Source organism: Trichoplax adhaerens, genomic scaffold, assembly GCF_000150275.1.
Source record: "Trichoplax adhaerens TRIADscaffold_11 genomic scaffold, whole genome shotgun sequence".
In the NCBI taxonomy this organism is placed as follows: Eukaryota; Metazoa; Placozoa; class Uniplacotomia; order Trichoplacea; family Trichoplacidae; genus Trichoplax; species Trichoplax adhaerens.
Window position 1 is genome coordinate 2297244 of NW_002060953.1, and position 21723 is coordinate 2318966.

Below are 21723 nucleotides of genomic sequence, written 5' to 3' on the forward strand. Positions count from 1 at the left end.
GCTCTAAACACGGTGATCTTAACACCTTTCAATCTGTAATTTAGTTTAAACTGCATACAGTTACAAATTGAGAGATAATAGATACTTTATTTAATTTAAAAGAAAATGTAGTAAAGCATCAGCATCGTTCAACATCAAAGATATCTATAATAGCCTTTTCAATGTCATATACTTTAAGTACGGCATGACAGCAATATTTGATAACAATCTAATTTATGTCAATATTAAATAAATTTCATCATATTGATGTTTTAAATAAATTCAAACGTTATAAGGTTTGGCTTCACCTAAACAATAGTAAAGTAGATTGCAATGAATAAACGTTTTTCAATACAATATGTCACCACAGTTTATGTTAAACCTTTCTTGCAAATTTCGCAAATAATCAATTTAAATGGGTTGCAGGTTTGCAACCATCATTCTGTTTACAGAATAGCATCAAGTAAAAGTACAGAATCGAATAATACGATCATAGCTAGTGCATAATATTTACATTATCAGCGAATAACAAATACTGTGTTGTAGTTATTTACCACAATAAGAATTAAATATAACGCAAATTATTTCGCGGAAATTACATAGGATGAACAGTCTAAAGAATCCTATTGGACTAAATAAGCTAAAGCTAGTGATTCCCTTATTTTTTCTAATAATACCCATGCAAATATTTACAATGTTTACTTAAGATGTTTAATACGCACCACGTTGAAGTCGATAATATTCGTAAAAAATTCAATTGCTAGGCGGTAAAATATAGATTTTATACAGTTATTTTTAACATTTTCTATTCTATCAAAATTAATAGAAATAAATATACATTTTATTGCTTTATAGCCATTCTTAATAATGATAGCAGAAATTATCGAAGAATCCTCTAGATATTGCAAATGACATACAGAAGTAACCATAGCATGCACAATGAAACCAATTAGCCAAAATTTTAAAGCTTTATCAGTAAACTTAGTGTGGATAATTGGTCTTTCCTAACAATAGCACAGGTGACATTGTTAGTATATTCACTGCTAGTAGTTTTGCCTGTTAACTGCAGTTTATCCATATGTTCAGATATTTTTATACCACTAATTTTAATGGTCTATCTGTAAATTTAAATTTAATACAGTAAATAATAAGACTATTAAAGCATTTAATGTGGATAGAAAAATGAGCTCAAGTTTAAAAGACCTTTTCTGATTATAATATATGGAGGGCGTACAAATAAAAGAAATGTAACTTCTAGCGAGTTCATCGCAGTTGATTTCGGCTATGGTTTCATAATTTCTGTCCTCAACCTATGAATTAAAAATGCAACTCAGTATGTATTATAATAAACCCATAACGAGTTTTCAAATATTCATTACAATTTTAACTTTATTATATTTGTAAATTGCGTCAAAAAAACTCCAGGATATAGCATTTGAGAAGTCTTAAAATATCAATTCATTCAGTCATCTTAGCATTTGAAAACATTGTTATTTACAGATTTTTCATGGCTATATCCATCTTCAATTATACTTTCAATTTTCTCTACTTTCATGGCCAGTAATGCCTAATACACATGGATTTAATAAAAATATAACTTACTTTTCAGCAGATCTCCAGTAATAAGCGCTAATGTATCTGCATCCTTAAAATAGTCATCTTACATATTTTTTTAATCATTACTACTTTGATTCAACAAATAGACTTCAGCCTATCTTTAATATTGCCACAACGATTATTGAATTATTCCATTAAATAGAAAACCGTGAATCGGAATAAGAGATCCAATAAGATGCAGTTGTAGCCTTAAATTAACTGTCATTGTAACCAACAGGGAATTTTATTGCAAAGTTGGAAAACTTGATTACAGTTAAGATAATAATTCTTGGAGAGCTGCACACTTTAAATGATTCCACGTATTTATCTATTTGAAATGAGGAAACTCAGTAGCGACTTTTCATCAAATCTATCCAAACAAGTATTTAAAGCCTATTTCATGAAACAACTTAGATGTTACTAAGCTTGTGCAGAAGCTAAATTTTACATCCTTAGCTTATGTATATTATAGCAACTTGATTTTTCTTTCGCCGTCAAGCCCAATCCTGCTCGATTTAAGAGCTATTTGCGAGAATATCTATAACTAATTAACCTCAACAGCGTTACAGCAAATTTACCAAGGTTGAATAGAAAGCATACCTATGATATTTAATTATCTACTATATCAAATCGGGTGTCGTATAAAGCACTATCTTTATTAAGCTTGAACTTGTTTTGCTTACCCAATGTACTGTATATCTGTCAACACTTTTCCGATAGATAATTAATTGATCGGAATAAATTTATTTTCAGCTAAAGTATTTACTTTTGATTTGAATAGTAATTCATGAGATGTAAATTTACCATTTACAGTTATCATGATCTATAATTAATTGAATTTCAGCAAGAGCTACTTCACATTATATAAAGTCAGCTGACGATTGCGTTCTCACTGACAGCTTTCTGAATCTGAATGACGAAATGACTATTCCAATTTTATTAAATGCTACTGTTGAGTATATCATTAAGTGATTATTCCTTAAAGTCTCTATTTTAACAAAGCAAGACTAGACACAAATTCGAAGTGCAAGTTACAAATCCATAATAGAACTATTTTATAATCTTTAAATTAATATATTATTGCTCAAGTATAAAAGATTTACCAGGATCAGTAGTTCACTGCGGGCTAAATATTCGCATAAATAATAATAATACATATAATTAATCAAATAATTCGTCAAACGGGACCACAAGTAAATAGCTTAACTTTTACTCGAATAAGATTAGATATAGACATAAACGTTAGTAGGCATCGCTTTTATAGCGACTAGAGAATGCAGCTGCATTACCTTAAGGTATTTCCGGAGAAGAAAAATGAAATACCTAAATCAAGAATTACGGTAGAAGATCAAGAGATAATGGGTTAAATTTAATAATGAATAAACGTAATTGATGTTGATTCTTTGAACATACAATGATAGAATGCAAAAATCATCCAAAATTGTAGTCGAATCACCTAAAGCTTTCAATCTCAATCAATATCAAAATTATTGTAATTGTACTTTGTTTCTGTAATGAACTGTAAACTCTGCAAACAATTTATTTCTTTAGCAGACTGTTATGATGACAACGATGCAGATGACGTAAACACCTTTAGTGCCTTGCAAATTCTTTGCGAGCCATCTTGATTCACCAAAGACCATGCGTTATGCTCAATAAGTTCTTATAAATCGTCTATAATTTCATTCACATTAACATACGCAATTAAGAATAATAACGTGAATAATTTACGGATTGGCTTTAAAAATTTACTGTAGTGAATTAATTTGATCAAGCAGGACTTGCCTAAATTGTTAAAGCTACGTTACCCGCACGCTGCATTTAATTTTTAATATGTAAAGGATACGCTAAATTTTCTGACCATGGCAACTGTTAGATCATTAATTCTATTTCTTAGATTTACTATTAATTATCGTACCTAGAATAAAAATAATTAGCAATAATAAAAGTTTTTACCTGATCTATTAACAGCAGTTAGTGCGTGATCACATTTTTTATTCAGTTGACAATAATAAAAGAAGGCGAATTTCTTTTCATAGAATGTCCATATTTTATTTATCAGCTGCAATCAAAAAGGTCTTTAGGCTATTACAGGATCGTCTTAAATTACGAAACTGAATCATACAGCATTAATGGAGTAGCCTCACTAACCTAAACTCAAGAACTCAAGACATGCCATGTAATTATATTTAGGCTCGCTTATTATAAACTGTTATCCGAATCAAACAGATAAATGATCTATCGATAAGAAAAGCATTATATGTAAAATAAAACTGCGTCAACTTGTTTATGATTATAAATATCTGAATATTCTATTCATAAAGTGTTTATTTATAATTTATTACTTAATTAATTGTATTCTATTAGGTTGAGTTATAATAATTAATAGACGGCTGCAGTAGCGACAATTCGTTTATTTTCAATAGTAATAAGGTATTAAAATGTGATTTTATCGAAAATGAATATAAACTCAGCTGCAATTATGATCTTCTAAGTTGGAGTTTGGCTTATCATATGATCGTACCTAATTAATCTATATATACAGTATATGGAAATCATTACTCAAAATAAACAATCTTAGCTTCAATCCTAATAGGAATTTAAATCCATTTAAAGCCGTTCAATTATACTGCAGTATATTTGAGTAAATACCGCACAAAATAAGGAACGACTGACCCATTATACAAAATGCAAGTATGTACAAGGAAACAGCTAGGAGTGAATCAGAATATAGCCTTTTATAAGGGTTCCCCATAGCATTATCCATACATAAAGTATCCTTTGAATGACTATAAGATCAGCGAGAATAAATATCTAGAATAAATATCTAGTCAATGTCAAAACTAGCAATAAACTAGTTATATAATGCCATAATTTACAAGATTCTAGCGAAATTGACGCTATTAAATTCTCCTTTTAACGTCATTCTAAAAATAAGTAAAGAAAGGAATGTTTTTATTTCTTTCATCGACGGACAACTCAGTAAAAGGCTCCCAGTGTAGGAGATAAAACAGTTCCTTACTTAAATTATAGTACAATATAGCAGTAGTAAACTTAGACCATGCCGCTACACAAAGCTAGATTTTAGACTAAATTCCCTCCTAAGAGAGGCAGCCTTTAATATCATTCATTATAGTATGTTGACAAACATGTTTACAAATTACTCTTCCTAGTTCAATTATCTTAAAGATCAACCTACTTTAGTTTGAAGATTTCTTTATCCTGCTCTATACTAAATAAGGTTCTTGAACCTATTTCTTATAATATATCTGTCGAAACCTACGATTTAACTATTGAAAACTTAATACTTATACAAATATGATATTCTCCTAAATATACCAAATTATTCGATCTAATGTAGACTTCAAGTCAATTTTATTAAGGTCATATAATCTTGCGACATCATATGACAATAGCCATCAATTAATTTTACATCGGCTAAAAGCAAATTGTCACAGACAGGATTTGACAATCTTTCTGTTCTTCATTAATTAGGCATGACTGTAACAATTTTATAACGATAAGTTATCACGTAAAGTAATCAAAACCAGATGCGAACTTGCAATTGTTTGTGAACTGTCAATTGTTAATTAGAATATTTCTGTTTTTGTTGGTGTTACGGTGTTACTTTAAGGTAGGAAAATTCAATAGTGTAGCAACAGTAAATATAGAAAGTGTCCGTATTTGTAGAACTAGGAGATATAAGCAATGGCTTAAAGTGGATATTATTATTTAAATAGTTTATCACATATTTCATATAGATTGTTACTATGTGTGGATAGTAGTTATGATTCATGCTCTGGGTAATGACAGTTGAACTAGACAGCATACATACTTAGATTAAGACTAGGTATGAGTTATAGTTAGAAAGTATTTACTGATAAGAAAAGCTATTTAAGGAACATTTCAATTCGATCTCTCTCCCAGTAAGGTATAATAAAAATAGGGTTGTTGCTTGTAAGTTAGACCGTTCCTATACATACGGTAACATTTCAAATTGAGCTGAGTTGGGAAAAGTTGCAGATGTATCTAGCTAATATAAGTTCTATCTTTATGATAGTTTGTTGTGTAACGTTTAGTAAATTTAGTCAATGGTTACTTATTGACTTTAACTTTACTTTTTCTTGTCACAGAGGTTAAATTGTGTGAAATTAGTTATTTCAAAACTGAAACTCCTGTTTCAATAAAGTCAGCTATTCGACATGTTCGGTGTGATTTAGTGATGAGATTTCAAACATATAGATTTCTATCTTAACATACGAGTAAAATAGTTGTCATAAACCAGCTTCGTGACAAGAATAACGTAAAACAAATCTCTAAATTACTATAGTCTCCGGGATTCAGTATCCTTTAACTACCTCACAAGAATTTAGACGCCTTTGATTCTACGTTAAACTCAACTAAACAATTGAGAACTGCTTCATTCAACTATCTGACGGGCTTATATACCCTTCAACAGCAGCTAACATTCACGAGTCATCTTATAAAAATATATAGGAGAGAACATCTACTAACTAATTTTTCACAGTCAGACTACAATATATCCATTCACAGAATCATTTCAGTACACATTACAGCACAGCATTAAATTTACTGTAACACATTTATAATTAGAGTAATTCCTACTGTAAGTAACTAGTTGTAATATACTGTATTATCACTATATTATATTAACCAAATTTAGATGGCTATTTCTTCACGGTAGTTCGTACCGCGACAATAGTATCCTTATCTTGCTTAAAGTTGGTGCTAACAGATATTTCAACGATAGAATCACGTAATCATAGCAACGTAAAAGGTCTTTACCATTTCTTCGCTTCTTTTAACTCATCACAAAAAATTAACGATGAAATCAGCCGAAAATATCATTTTACAGTAGCACAGCCGCACTCCAGCATACTTATGCTTACACGACTACTTCACCAAAAAATAAAAGAGATGACAAGATGAATGTTAACTAATGAAATATTAATAATCGGTATTGGCTGCAGATTTATTTAAATACTGACATCACCGTGGTTATCAATTTCTATCGGTTAAAATTGTTTGAATCAAATAGATAAGACTTTTATTTAAATACAGGGATTTTGAAATTTTTGAATCGAACTCGAAATATTTAGCTGGAAGGAGGGAATTTACTAACAGTATTTATTGCCCACATTTAAATCGGCTAAATGCAATATAAGGACGATATTATTTGTAAAAAAACGCTGAAATGTAAGGTTATAATCAAACCCAATCGAAAACACTTGTATCCATTATCACACTTTAAACCAAGATTTATTTTGAAGTACACAACATGTAGATAAAAACAAGAGCTAAGATAAGAATTTACTTAACAGGCTAATCAAGTAATAACACAGAATATTTCAAAATAAAAAATAAAATATTGTTATTGATGATCAATTTATCAAGATAATATGATAATTATCTTACCGAATCAATTAGATTTGAAATGCTCTAATAAGTATTTGGAAAACCATAGCAGTTTATTACAAGAATGACAACAATTAATCAATAAGCTTCCTTTCTACTTAGGCTATTATTCACGAAAAGGGCATCTTTCAGGATGAAATAATATCTAAATGCAGATTTACACATTTAAATATTGTAACTTCTTTGGTAGCTCAAATAAGGTGAATAAGGTTACCTGCATTAATTTATACATTTATTATAGTGTACACATAAAATATCTCTATATAATATTGATAAGTTCTTTGATTCTATTTCTACTGGCAAAGTTCCGTTTAATCTCACTGAAATATTGCTTGTATAAAATATATTCAGCTTTACGGAATACTACTACCTTCCGATCTGCATCAATACAGTAAATAGAATTGCTAAAAGATGGCTGTAATGCGAGTTGTAGGCATTGATATATAATGGTATCAGGTATGGAGTTCAAACTGAAATTTAATGTTTACATAATTATCCTTTTACTTCCGAGAAGAATATTGAGCCGAATAGAGAACCTCGATAGGTCTTATAGGTGTCGATTTATTACTTTTAAAATTACTAAGAAATCGTCTCACCCTTCGTGTGCGCAGTGAGAATATAACTGGATTAAGAGAGCAATTAATGAAGGTAAAGTATTTTGCAAAAAATTTATCCTTTAAATTTAGACTAACTGCACCTATTAGTTCTAAAAAATTAAAAATAACAAATGGTGCGTAAGATATAATAAAGGTAACGAAGATCATAAAGATTGTTATACTTAAACGAATATCTTTCTCACGATAGCTTTGCTGACGACAAAATGACTTCCTACGACTATAAATATGAACTCTTTCTTTACTTGCGCGAACAATTAAGTAAATCTTGTAATAGCAAATACTAATAATCACCGTAGGAATAAGATAGGATACAATCATTAATGTTAGAACGTAAGACATACCAGAAAAGCTATCAGCCTTGGCAAAAGAGATAATACATATACCGCCGACTGGGAAATATTGAAAGTTTCCCCAAATTTGAAACGTCGGGGGCATAGTCAAACTTAGCGCTATAATCCATCCACATCCCATGAAAATGAAATTAGATTTTAAGGTTACGAATTTATAATACTTTGAATTGCTAATATGTAGATATCGAGTAACTGCCATGATTGCCATAGTCAATATATTAACGATTGAAAATGTCATTAATAGTCCATAAGTCAGATAGCATAAAAAATCGCTTTGCTCGTATACTGGCTTGACAACATTCGGCATTGCAATTTGCAGCATTTCGATGCCACTGAAGTTGACAAAAAAGCGCAAACAATTGATAACAATCAGTAAAAATAGTAATTAGTTTAATATTGCGTTTTTAAATATATATCTAATAAAATAATTCGAGCCTATTTTTTGATAAAATTTATCTTAAAATATCACTAAAATGATTACAGACATGTTAAAAATGCGACATTCAAATTACTTTAAATTATATAGCGAAAGGTAGGCCAAAGCTGATAAGTCGAAATATAGGTCATCTCATATAATTTCATTAAAGTCTATGAGGTTGCACATTTTAGTTTAATACATAGCGATCAATAAATGAGAAAGAATTAAATAATCTGACTTGACTAGAATATCCTTAATGCAATAAGCTTTAAAGACGCGCTAAATTTACTAACTCTGACTAGTAATTTCCTATCTAAAACGCGTATAAAAGGGCAAATAAGGCTTTCGAATACAATATTTAATTTATGAGTAATCCATAATTTTTAACTTGTCCTATTTTAATCAATCAAAACTTTTACTGCTTAAAGAACTTTTGATTTCCTAAATAAATTAAAGACCTGGTATGGGATTTTATTCACTGATTCAAATAACATACATGATTCAATGTATTGAGAGAAATGAAATTACCGGTATATCTTCCAAAATCTAATCATCAGTAAATCGAAATCGAAAATTTAACTTTAAACTCCTGAATAATGTAATCTTAGCAGTTTTATTGAATGTTTGTGCACATTTACCAAAATATACTCAATGTCAAACTGATAACCGATCGCTAATTGATTGGATCAAATATTACTTGGTTATTAATTGATTCTCCAGTAGCTGTATGGTATTGTATTTGTAATGCGTTTGATCTATCTACCGAACAAAGCTTGCTTGCGGTGTCCAAGAAAAGCAGATTTTATGAAACAGATTCATTGACAATTATTTGTAGCTTAGCATTGCAATCAAACTTATTGTGTTATTGAATCGAAGTCTACGTAAATATATCTTCTGATGGCTCTGGAATATAAATGCAAACTGCGAATAGATAACCATGATAGTAATAATTTTTGCGCCCTAATCATTTAAAGAAATTCTCATTTATCACCTTCAAGTCATCATCTATACTTATGAACAACTAAAATGGTGTGCAAGTGAAAGAACGAACAATGATGATATTTGAGATTCTAGGATACAAATAACTGTAATCAAATTAATAACCTCTATCAAATTCTCACTGTTGTTGATTACCGACCTTGTCAAAATGAAGAGAATATCAGTTATTGCGATATACATAAATTGAAGTTCGTTAATATTAGTTTTCCGGTATCGGCTAAGTAGGTAGATCAGCAGGCAGAGGTTACCCGGTACACCAATGAGAATGAAAAAAAACAAGACTACCATGGCGACTAGAGCATCCAGTCCTGTCATGACTGTAGGACTGGTAACATTTTCGTAAATTGTTACATTTGCCATCCAGTTCATCTTTACCTTAATATTGATTGATGAATCACAACTATGTTAATCTAGGATTATAAAAATTAATTTATTCAATGCGCTGTATCTGATTAACATTGACTTTAAATAGCGAACAAGAGCATCTTCGAAAAAATTTCCTCATCACAGCCAATATTAATATCGCATTTCCACATAAAAATTTATCGAAAGTGATAATCTCAGACAAATAGATCACCAATTAAGTAATACTATTATATTTTAAATATTATTTAGAACCATCTGCTGCTTTGATAAGTGAAAATTATGAATAATATATTATTTGCCTATAACAGACAGATTAATTCACTAAATCCTTTATTTCATCTAAATTTTATTGATTAAATGTGCATGGTATCGATTCATTCTCAGATATTGTCCGTCTTAATGGGTAATTTCTTATATACTGTACTCTTTAGTAATAATGTATTTCCTCTAATATTCCCATATTACTGTATAAAAGAAATTTTTCTCTATATCCTTATGTAAGCCATTAATGACATGACGTCGCTTAATTGAGTGGAGGACGAGTTGGTTGTTTATTATCACATCTGATGCATAATTAAAGAATATGTAATTAGATGCAGCAATTGTTTAGACGAATTTCTAATTAAACTATAACAGACAAATTATTTGATGACTTTAAAATATTTTTAAGTTCCCTTCAAGGTATAGTATGAGAAACACAATAGGGATAAAAAATTCTCTGTTTTATTAAAAGCTATTGCAAGTTCATTACTTAAAGGGAATAAATTATTCAGACTATTGTAGAGTATTAAATTATCTGTATGATTGCGGAAATAAACAATAGAACTACAAGATAATCACGACTAATACTGTATGAAGGTCTTTAAAATTTGTACTTGATTATAAGAATTCAAGCATTAACACGAGGTTAGTCACTACATTATGTTCTGGTAAGGTACTTTATTATACCTGAAGTTACTAACTTCGATTATGCTGGATTGCAAGTTTATTGTGCGACTGTCAAATAAGTTAACTCTCATCAGTAATATATGATATTAACAATCAAACCGATTGATTGTTCTGTCCTGACTTTTACTTTGTCATGTAACTTAACAAAAGCATAAAAGCGGTAAACCAAGCTGATTTTTTTGTAAGGTTACTATATTATTCGTAATTCAAGCGTAATTTATGATAAAAAGGCCAATTTTTCTATTGTACAATAGAACTTAGCAAAAATTGAGCAGCCGCACCCAGAAGCACCATACTTTATATACTCATTCGATTTCATCAATCAACCTTATTAGTATTTCTTTCTATAATATTATGCTTTAAAATATTTATGATTTTTAAAAACTTATCGAAGTTAAAATCTAATCTTAGTTGATATCATAGTATTGATCGCGTATTCGAATAACAAAGAACATTAGGCGTATTACAATGTTCGGAAATGTTAATCACAAAAAATTGATATTCTGCCAATTAACGAAATTATCTATAATTCTATATCCTATAGACTCTTTTAATGTAAATAGACTTGAAAATCGTTAAGGAAAATTAGTTTTTAATATTTTATATTTCGTACATAATAGTCCTTTAATGACAACTGTTCATCCCATGTGGGTGGATGAAGTATTGAACTCCGATTGTTGTCTTAAAATGGAGCTATTCATTATGTTTTAGCATAGTCTCGTATATAGAATTTACTAAAACATTTATAAACACCTATTCAAAATACCTAATTATCTAAATGCATCGAACTATATCGTAATCTGCTGAATTAACCGAGCGTGAACAGAATTTACAATACCGTTAATACTACTAATCGCATTAAAACCGGCAGCATCTGCCAACTCTTGACCAACAGCGAATCCTAAAGTTCTTTTTTACCCTATATCCATGACAAAATAACAATGATGAATAGTAATTTGTATTGGCGACGATTGCTTAAAATAGCTTAAATACAGGGAAAGAAAATTTTCGATAACATCTTTCACAAATGACAGCGTAATGCTACCAAGTAAATTTAACATGAAATTAATGCCAGATATTATAGTAAGCGACAAGATATTCTTAAGATTTATTCATAGATGGATCAATTTTAAGATTGACATAGTCTTTGTTTTAATTAGGTTTAAGTTTGGTCTGCATCATAATAGTGTCAGTATTTCGCTAAAGATCTACATCAAACTGGCTTAGCATCTAGTAATAGTATATAAGGCTCCAGTTACACATATAAATGTTTAATAGATGGTATATAAATTTCCGGATTAAAGAGGAGTTTATCAGTCTCTGAGCTATGCTTTTACTGTAAGCTTTATTCGACAAGCTAATTTATCGTATCATCGAAGATACTTAAAATGGAAATGCGTGCCTTTCATCAAGTCAGCACTCCGCTATGGAGATAACTTTTCATAAGATTTGATCATGCATTTAGAATGATTGAACCGGAAGTGCAAACATATGCCAGAGCGCATTTTTAAATTCAGCACACAATTTAGCAATGTACTGACAGAATGCACCAAGTAGCACCATGTGATCCACTGCTTAAAAAATATATGTAATGCACATGCAATTGCTGCAACTGCTTAAGTTGTAACGTGCAGTTACTTACTTCGTATTCAAATAACATCAGAACGTGACATACTAGTCGGTAAAATATTTTAAAGACAAATTTTATCTGCTACATCAAAAATAGAATCAAATTAGGATTCGCTAGCAAAATAGTGCGATATTTTAAAGGAAGTGAGAAACCTTGTTGACAGTTCTATTAAATTTTAAGCCATATAAGAAATTGTCAAGGAACAAATAGCTATATTCAAATTTCAATATGAATTTATGAGCAAGTTAATACAGGAAATGAATCGCAATGTTTATGATATTCCGGGGCACACTAAACGAAACTTAATTACTGTTCTTTTTTCGTTCAAGCAGTTGCCATACTTAATTATCACTAATATATAGTTTGCTGATGGGTCAAGATTTGCTCAGATGTAGTAAGAAGAAATTTAAGAAAGAAAAGAGAAAATGTCGCAAAATTTTAAAATTAATGAGTATAATACCGATGAGGAATTGATTCCAGTTTTCGAAATTCAGCAGAGTGAAAGTAATTCAAAGCTATAAACACAAAATCTTCCAACTAACGGTATCTCCAATTACGAATACGAATTTGTTAAAATCAAGAAAGAAAGCGATATCATTAAATCAAGGAGGAAAGTGATGTCGTTGAAATTAGTAACGAAACGAAACCATGTAAATTAACAAATTAAGCGATATCATTGAAATCAATAAAGAAAGTAATATCGTCACAATAACAAAGGAAAAACAAATTGTGAAAATTAGAGGGGAAAATGATATCATTGAAATCAAGGAGTAAAGTGATGTCATTGAAATTAAAGAGGAAAAAGATACTAGCACATTGAAGAAAGGAAGTGTTACAGTGTTAAATACTGTATTACAGTAGAAATAACTATGTTAGGATAATTCTGTTAGACTATCCTTATTTAGTTAACTTCTAATTTGGATATACTGTATTTTAATATAGCACTGACTTTTTATGACAGTGACACTTATACACATACTGAAATTATAATAGTTATAATAGGGAATGCAAATCATCTGCTTACAGTTCGAATCATTGTGATTGTAATTTACTTATGGAAGACTGTAAATTATCATGGAAATGTTCCGTGATAGGACATATCGTAATCTGACTATTCTGTATTAGTCATTACATGTCTATGTTCGTAAATACTGTTGTCTGCATTAAGGGAGCAGTAGCTAAAATTAATATCTAATTCAGTAAATGATTCTAATGTTAATTGTATTAACTATGACTCATGAACTATTGAGGAATAGTATATAAATGCAGTATATCGTGAAATAAAGAAGAATTGTCCAACTTAGTGTTTAACGTAAAATACGAGGCGTTTAAGTCTTTGTGTAGTCTGCTAGTAGAGCAAAAGTGTTTGTGATAGTGCAGATATCGTTCCTTGATACGTGGTTCAAGGAATTGACTTATTGATCGTATATTGCGTTATCTTGTTGCAAAGCTGTTTTGTGACATGTATATACAAACCACAAAAATGCGAGAATTTTTGCCTCTTTATAGCGATGTCATTGTTATTGATGGCACGCTTAAAGCTGAAAGTACGAACGTAGCTTTAAGTACTTATTCCGTAATTGATCATTTCAGTCAATCCAGCATTGTTGGAATATCTTTAGGACAAAATAAAATGACAGCAGATATTATTAAAGCTATGCAATTATTCGGAATTGCTGAAAAGGGAATAACATTAATGACTGATGATAATCCAATTTATAATAAAGTAGCAAAAGCCTTGCAACAGATTCACGTTATTAGAGTAAACCATTTCAGGCAAAAAATGTATATTCCATCTCGAAGTATGCCAAAAGAAGTAGGAACTAATTTCATTATTAATTGTAATTACTGCATTTTTGATATCAAGGAACCTGATACGTTAGATTTATCATTATATAAGTTGTTACAAGATTACGTTTGTTATCCCTACGCTGTTAGTACTATTCGAGCTCTAGTTGAAAATAAGAGGAAAGTCTGTGCTACATATACTAAGCAATACTTCACTGGTGGCTCTATTGCTATACAAGGAGGAGATAAATTACCCGATCGAGAGGAACTAAAAGCCGAAAGTGAGCTAAAAATCGCAAGTTTATATCCTTTAATTACTGATATTATTCGAAAAATTGACGTTCAGGAAGAAAGAATGTATTCTACCATATCCCAGCTTATTAGCGAGAAACAATTTTGGAGTCCATATGTTGAAGCGGTTTGGTTGTATGAACGACAGCATAAAAGTGCTTTCCAGCATTTACAGATTGCTGACCATTGCTTTCATGTTATACCTAACAATTATGCTAGTCAAGGATTTCATTCATCTATGATCTGAGTAGCTAGGCTGGCATCCAATGAATTTGACGTTCCAAGCTGCGATTGTGTCTTTTTTTAATTTACACAACCCTTGTAGATATATCACGATTGCTTTTAAGCCTAGGAACGTTGATCATGCTCTACTTCATAAATGTAACTTATCTAAAAGATGGCGATTAGATTGTCATCCACACTATGAAAGAATATGCCATCGAAAAGGCCTCAAATCGGCTGCTGCTGAAATACCTGACATTAACGGAATAGTTCAATTATCTGGTAAGAGAATTGAGCAGAAAGAAAGCGCTGAATTGACTGTACCTTCGATCAATTATATCGACATAGACGCGTATTATGGCATCCCTTATCCTACCAAGAAAGTAAGTGAAAAATTTAAGAAAGTATTGTATGAATTATATCTCGTGGCAATGAAAAAAGAGCATAATTATCGACTAGCACTGACCTCATTTCAGCAAATGAAAAATTTATAGAAAGCTACGGTAACAATGTAAATGGAGCATGGTCGCCAAATACAACCACAGCTATTGGTGATTCATCTGACGTCGGTAATTCATCTTTATCAATTCATCACCAAGATACTTTAATCCAATAACCAACGAACTTTCTTAATTTATTATAATATAAACAACTGTACAATAATATTTAAATCTTGTATGAAGATAAATTCGTTTAGAATTACCTTCCAATATTTCAATTGAAGACATTATAATTCATTGGATTAAAGTAAGAATAGCGCGTTGATTGACATCATTTTCAATAATATCGAATTTCTATATTTCCATACCAGAATTTATCAATATTGTGTGAAGTTGTTGGGATATGAGTATATTACCATAGCATAACTAGGAACTCGTTGCATGTGCTTCGTAAGTATCTTGTATGTGTCTTCAAAGTTGCTCAAGCCAGTGAATTTGTCTATTCCAGCTGTATAAGTCATAAATTAATATAATTGATTTAATTATATCTTATACTTACTTAAAATCTTGCTATCTAATTATAATTATTGATAGACTGACGAGTTCTTTGCAGTTATTGGTAACATAAACCAATCCATTGGTAATCAAAAGATACTATTTAAAATATTTGGATAAGAAAATATACCTGTCATTAACAACTTTTAAGTTGAGACTATAATAGTTTAGTAAGCGAATAAGACAGCAATGTTACCTGCAACTCCTTCATGAAGTTATGATTTAGTAAAATTTGATCATAATCTATCTAATATAGCATCCTAATCAGATCTAATCTACTGTATGTATAATTTTTTTACTTCTAATAGCATTTATTGGGCTTTAGCCTGAGTTTTGATAACTAATATGATATCATGCATTCAAATGCCCAATTCCTATGAGGTTCAAATTAGGAAGTAATTTTTCATGGATGTACATTTTCCCCAGGAAAAACTCGACCTGTCAAAATAATGTAAAAATGTTAAAATTGGGAAATATAGTGCGCTTACTATACACTTTTTACAGGCAAAATCCTAATCTGTGTTCAAAATATTGTAACAAGTCTAAGTTAGCTAGAACAGTATTGTTCACGCCTTATACATTTTTAAAGATGAAACCTGTGATAAAATCTGATTACAAATATTAAAAATTTATTAGATCTAATACAAAGATTAGCTACACGCAACTCCATTCTGGCCGAATACAACTGCTGAATGACTTCTAGAAAGAACAATCAGATAATCTAATGTCGCTTCCTTTTATACTTGCCGTAGCCTTCACAGCTACAGTCATTAATCCAATCAAGTATAGAAACGATTACAGTAATTGCGTAGACATTATTCGATACCACTCAAAGTACAATGAACTAACCATATCCTAATATATGATTTACAGTTCCATTTTTATCTCTAACCCTAATAGTAGCTCAACATCCTACCGTATATTGTCACCTGTGCTCTAGCATAGAGTCTACCATAACAGTCTATAATTATGGGCCACTAAATATATCTTAAGATAAACATAGAAACGATACTACCCTACATCGTACTACACATGGCCAATAGTCCACAATCACAATACTTAGTTACTTTACAAAACCCTATCCTGTATACAGGTGAGATCGAATCGTCTTTAAGAATTACAAAATATCTACAGTAGATATGAATTCACTATTTCTAAGGGATAGAATCCTATTCCTTTATTTTCATTACTACCAAGTAGTTCAAATGAAAAGCAGTTTTGAAATATAAAATCCAAATCAATGGCAATCAAATGCAATAGAGCTATGGAATTAAATATTCGTAGACCTGGAATTTATCACTTTATGGTTTCTTCATTCAATTTTAATTTTGAAGTAGGATTATCAATCAGGATTAATGATAACTTATATTATATTTATGGCTTACAATTCATTAGAATAACGTTAATCTGATACTGCTATTACATCACTGCTTAAGCATGGGATCCTTCATTAGGGGCGAAGAAATTTACAAATATTTTTCATCGGATCTGAATTTGCGTTACTTTCATGCACATTTTGGTAAAGATATACCAGAAAATTATCAAGCCGATTACTATTGATATGGTTGAATCTCATTCCTAATTCGTTGACACTTGAACAACTTAAACATTGCAATTTTAAGCATTGTTATTAATAAATAGAAATCTATTTATAGTTGAAAATTTTCGCCGAAAACTAGCTAAATTTATCTCTTGTCATAATCCGTATAATTTATTAATCGAAAATTTTTGTATCATCGTATGATTTTGGATCCTCTCATATAATGTATATGCTTAATATTTAAAATTACAATTATGCCTCTCAAAAGTTGTAGGCTTTATATCCGATGATAATACGTACAAAGGATTGCTATCTGTAGCAAAACCTAAAACAAAGCAATCTTAAAATTAAGAATATATCGTTAGAAGAAATAAGGTAAGAGTAGCCAATAATGATATGCCTGAGTATTAACAAAGCAATCGTAATTATCACTTTATTGTATGAGAATTCCTCAATAATCTATTATTTTATTCGTTCAAATGTATTAAATTCGTACAATTTCTTTTAAATGGTGATAAAAATTGCTTATTTAGACAACAGGAAGCAGACGATATAAAAATTTTATGCATGAGAAAATTTGAAAAGATTGAATAGAAAATAATTTAAATTCAGCTTTATATAGCTATGTCTTTTATCATATAGCTAAAGAAATTACCGTAGTACTACAATAAGAATCAACGGTATTGCACTGCCACCCACAATTATATATATATTCTAACTGTGGCGACGATACACCAGAGATAATTCTATGTCTTTTTCTACCTTGAACTACTTATCAAGATTAATTCCCCGTGACAACCGTGAATATTTTCCTGAAGTTTCCCCTGCTAAAACGACATAGACCTACTTTAGCGTAAATAATAAAATAACGAATTCTCTTTACATTAAAAGTAAGTCGCTTATATACCTTCAATCTAAATTCGCGATCAGCTAATAAATGATGTGGCTTTAGAATATTCTTAGACCTAAGTTTATATCACTTTATGCTCTATTTTAAAATACGTTGGATCATGCATGTAACACAAGGCAACCATTATTAGAACACGAGCTAACCTTTGAGCTCTCTTATAAATTGGATATCTAACTAATTTACTTGTCCTACTGTAAAATAAATTAGTTATAAAATCTATAACCTAAGCATAAGCTATCAACTTTATAGCGATCAATATAAGGTATTTATTCCTAACGGTGGTCTTTAATACCGTAACGCGCACCAATGGTTATTAAAGTCTAGGAATATAGAAGGTTCGCTTCGCTCTAGATTTATCAAGAAAGGCATTGCAAGGTTCAAGTACTATCACTGCTTCAATGGTTAACCATTTGGTAAACTTTCGTTGTATGAAGGTGTTTTAATCTATCCACTACAAAAATGATTTCTCTTATCATGGTGATGATATCAAAAGGAGCGATCATATAGTACATTTAGATTTAAACAAAAGTATGCTATAAATTTCCACCCCCTTTCGCCATTCTTTGGTCTGACATTCGATATTGAAAGTGTTGCTTTTAGTTTATAGACTTTAGTATGTCAAGGACTTAAGCTGCGAGAGATTGATACGTGAGGCAATTTTAGTCCATTTATCAGTAGAATTATCATTTATATATTACATAACAATGTTGAATCTCTAGCTTATGATGAAAACTCTCGAATAGGAATAGGATCATAACTGCATACTTAATTAACGTATGTCTGTCACATATTTTGTCAATCAGACTCCTAAAATGCAAAAGGGCTATCATTTATTTATGATATTTAGTCGCCATCCGTACTTTCTATAAAAATTCCTATCTCAATAGTGCTTTGCAGCTACATTTTTCACTTTGGATGGCTTTTTTTACCGTTTAACTAAATCAAAAGTCCTGTGTCTTTGTACACTACCCTTTCTTAATTATAATAAAAATTCAGGTAAGGTATTTTCATTTATTAAAACTAAATAAAGCAATTGTCTAAGCCTGATATGCGAATGGGCAACGCTATATATCAAGTAAATCTAATTTACTACACTTCAATAGTTTAACGTTAGTTCCTATTCATAAATACGTAAATTAAAAGCCACTATTGAAGACAGAAAAAATTGAGCTGTCTAACGGAAAACCTTGGCCTAAAGTCTTTTTGGAGGAGATTTCAAAAATTATAGTTGTTCAATAATTTGTTCAATTTTTCAAATACGCTGGAAGGAGACTGCACCCTGAATATGAAAGTAGGTATGTATCACATGTTATGGCAACAAGAAAAAAACTAAGAATTGATTAGCTGAATTAAATCTGGTGAATGAGGAATTAATCTAGATAAACAAAAGTAGTCAGGACGATTTACACTAGAGCTCTATATCATTCCTCGTTTGGGGAGATTTGGGATATTTATTCTTGGAGACTAATGGTCTGCAACTTAATTAATATCACAAGATATTACAATTAAATCCTTCCTTCTAAAATATAATTAACGGCTGAATTATTACAATAGTATTAAAATTACTAAGTATACAATGCATTAGTAAATAATTTATAAGCAAGCATAGCAATTTACAGCAATGTAATAATTCTGTATTTCAGATTAAGCAAATTGACTAATGTAATTTAGTCAAAGCTATAGCTACTATAATAAAACGGAATTATTCATAGCTATAATGATGTCTGCGATCGAATTAACTCAATGTAAGGCGATATAATATAGACCATGTACCTGGTAACGATAGAAAAGTAATCACCATATACCAAAACTTAGACTAAATTCCTCACTTAATTTTTACGTAATAACTATTAAAAAAGAAATTTCTCTATCTAGCCTTGAGTATTCTAAAATTGTAACGCTTAGGTCTTATAATTATGAAATTATCTAAAGTTGCAGCTACGCACATACTTACGTATTCTATTTTACACCAACAAACGATACTCACAATACTTAAATTAAGAGAAAAAATTTTTTGCATTTCCGTTAGAAACTTTATCATAGATTATTATGTTTAACTATAAATTTGTTCAAGGTACAACATTATTTCTGAATCCAATGCCTAAAATTCCAAGTAAATATTCACAATCTACCTTGCAAGTTTGCAAATTAATTCTTGACAAGTAATTAACTTTCAGTTTTGAAATTCATCTCTATTATTCATGAAGGATAACTCAAGCAGAAGCTTTAAACACATTAAGTGATAAAATGTTAACATTTCCTTCTCAAGTTAGTGAAACTAGATATCTATTATATTTTTAATGGTAAGTATTGGTAATATAGATTAAATATTGGCGAGAGTTATTATGAGGACAATTTTAAAATTTTTACAGCTTCATTTTTATCCGACGCAGCAAATAAAATGTGTACGATTTTGTACATCAATACTTGTATTAAGAAGATGATTATATGCAATCAAGTAATTTATAATCCATTTTTTCTTTTATGGATGGATTAGATAATGAAACCAAGAAAATGGCTTTATAGCAAAGATGTAATATAGATAATAATCATTAGTCCTTATTATACAGCATTTGGAATCATTTTACCTATATAATTAAACTAGATCAGGTTGTAATCTCTGTAAATGTTCATATTTTCAATCAAGGTATGAGACAGGTAAAGTTTAGCTTTCGCATCATATACAGTACTAGAAATCTTACATCGCCAGTAGAGTAGCATTTAAGTTGAATAATTATAAAACCCTGCTAAGAAGCTGCGCCATATTCTTAACTTGATTGATCTATGATAATACAGTAAGGTAAAATCTTGTCTATGAAAAGACTTTAAAATTTTATATTACTCTTTGTTTCACTTAAATCTTATATGGCAATGGCTGGTAGCTAAATCGCAAATACGTTGGCCACTTCATATCAATCTTTGTTCTAAACTGAGTGCAGATATTTAATTTACGAGCCGTAATTCATACATATCAAATGCTTCTAAAGTCATTCTTAGAATAATTCAATGGCTGAATGGCATTTTGTGGCTTAACTAAGAGAAGATTAACTGTTCTTAACACAAAAGTAAATATTTCATTCATTCTATGTTAGTAACTAATTTACCAGTCAGATGTAAATATTTCTAACTGAAACTCAAGATTGAATTGAGATTTTTATCTTAATAATGTTCTCAGTAATCGATATATGGTAACTCAAACTCTATAAATTTAAACGACACCACAGTTAATAGTTTTATTTTTATATCATTCTAATGTAGAAGCAATCGTTTTTCGTAGAATGCAACTTATTAAAACTTCATTTTCAAAACGGTATGCAATTTCAAACGATCCCACGCTCTTTTCGGTACTTATTAATTTATATTTGTACGAACATTAGATTTAAGAATGGGCATGGCAATTTTATTGCCTCAGTACGATATCGAAGATTTAAAATTTTAACAGATTTTAAAACTCAATAGTCATTTAATGCATATATTATCATATTCCATACTAGTTGGAGTATAATAAAAGTCTAGCTGTTACAGAATGCGTTAAAAGATGATCAGCGAAGCATCAAGTCCATTTTTAGCTCGACAGTAAGTAATCATTATAGTACTGATACAAATACGACAGGAAATGATATTAACATTAACATTAG

At 30.1% G+C, this 21723-nt stretch overlaps 1 protein-coding gene across 1 annotated transcript; it reads left to right on the forward strand.

The window, feature by feature from the left end:
- Positions 1 to 13801: 13801 nt before the first annotated feature.
- TRIADDRAFT_59636 (uncharacterized protein) lies at positions 13802 to 15256 on the forward strand (the record flags this gene model as incomplete). The annotated part of the gene is made up of 3 exons (XM_002115526.1): positions 13802 to 14553; positions 14744 to 14922; positions 15135 to 15256. 3 exons carry the CDS (start codon positions 13802 to 13804, stop codon positions 15254 to 15256), a joined length of 1053 nt encoding a protein of 350 aa, XP_002115562.1.
- Positions 15257 to 21723: the final 6467 nt, after the last annotated feature.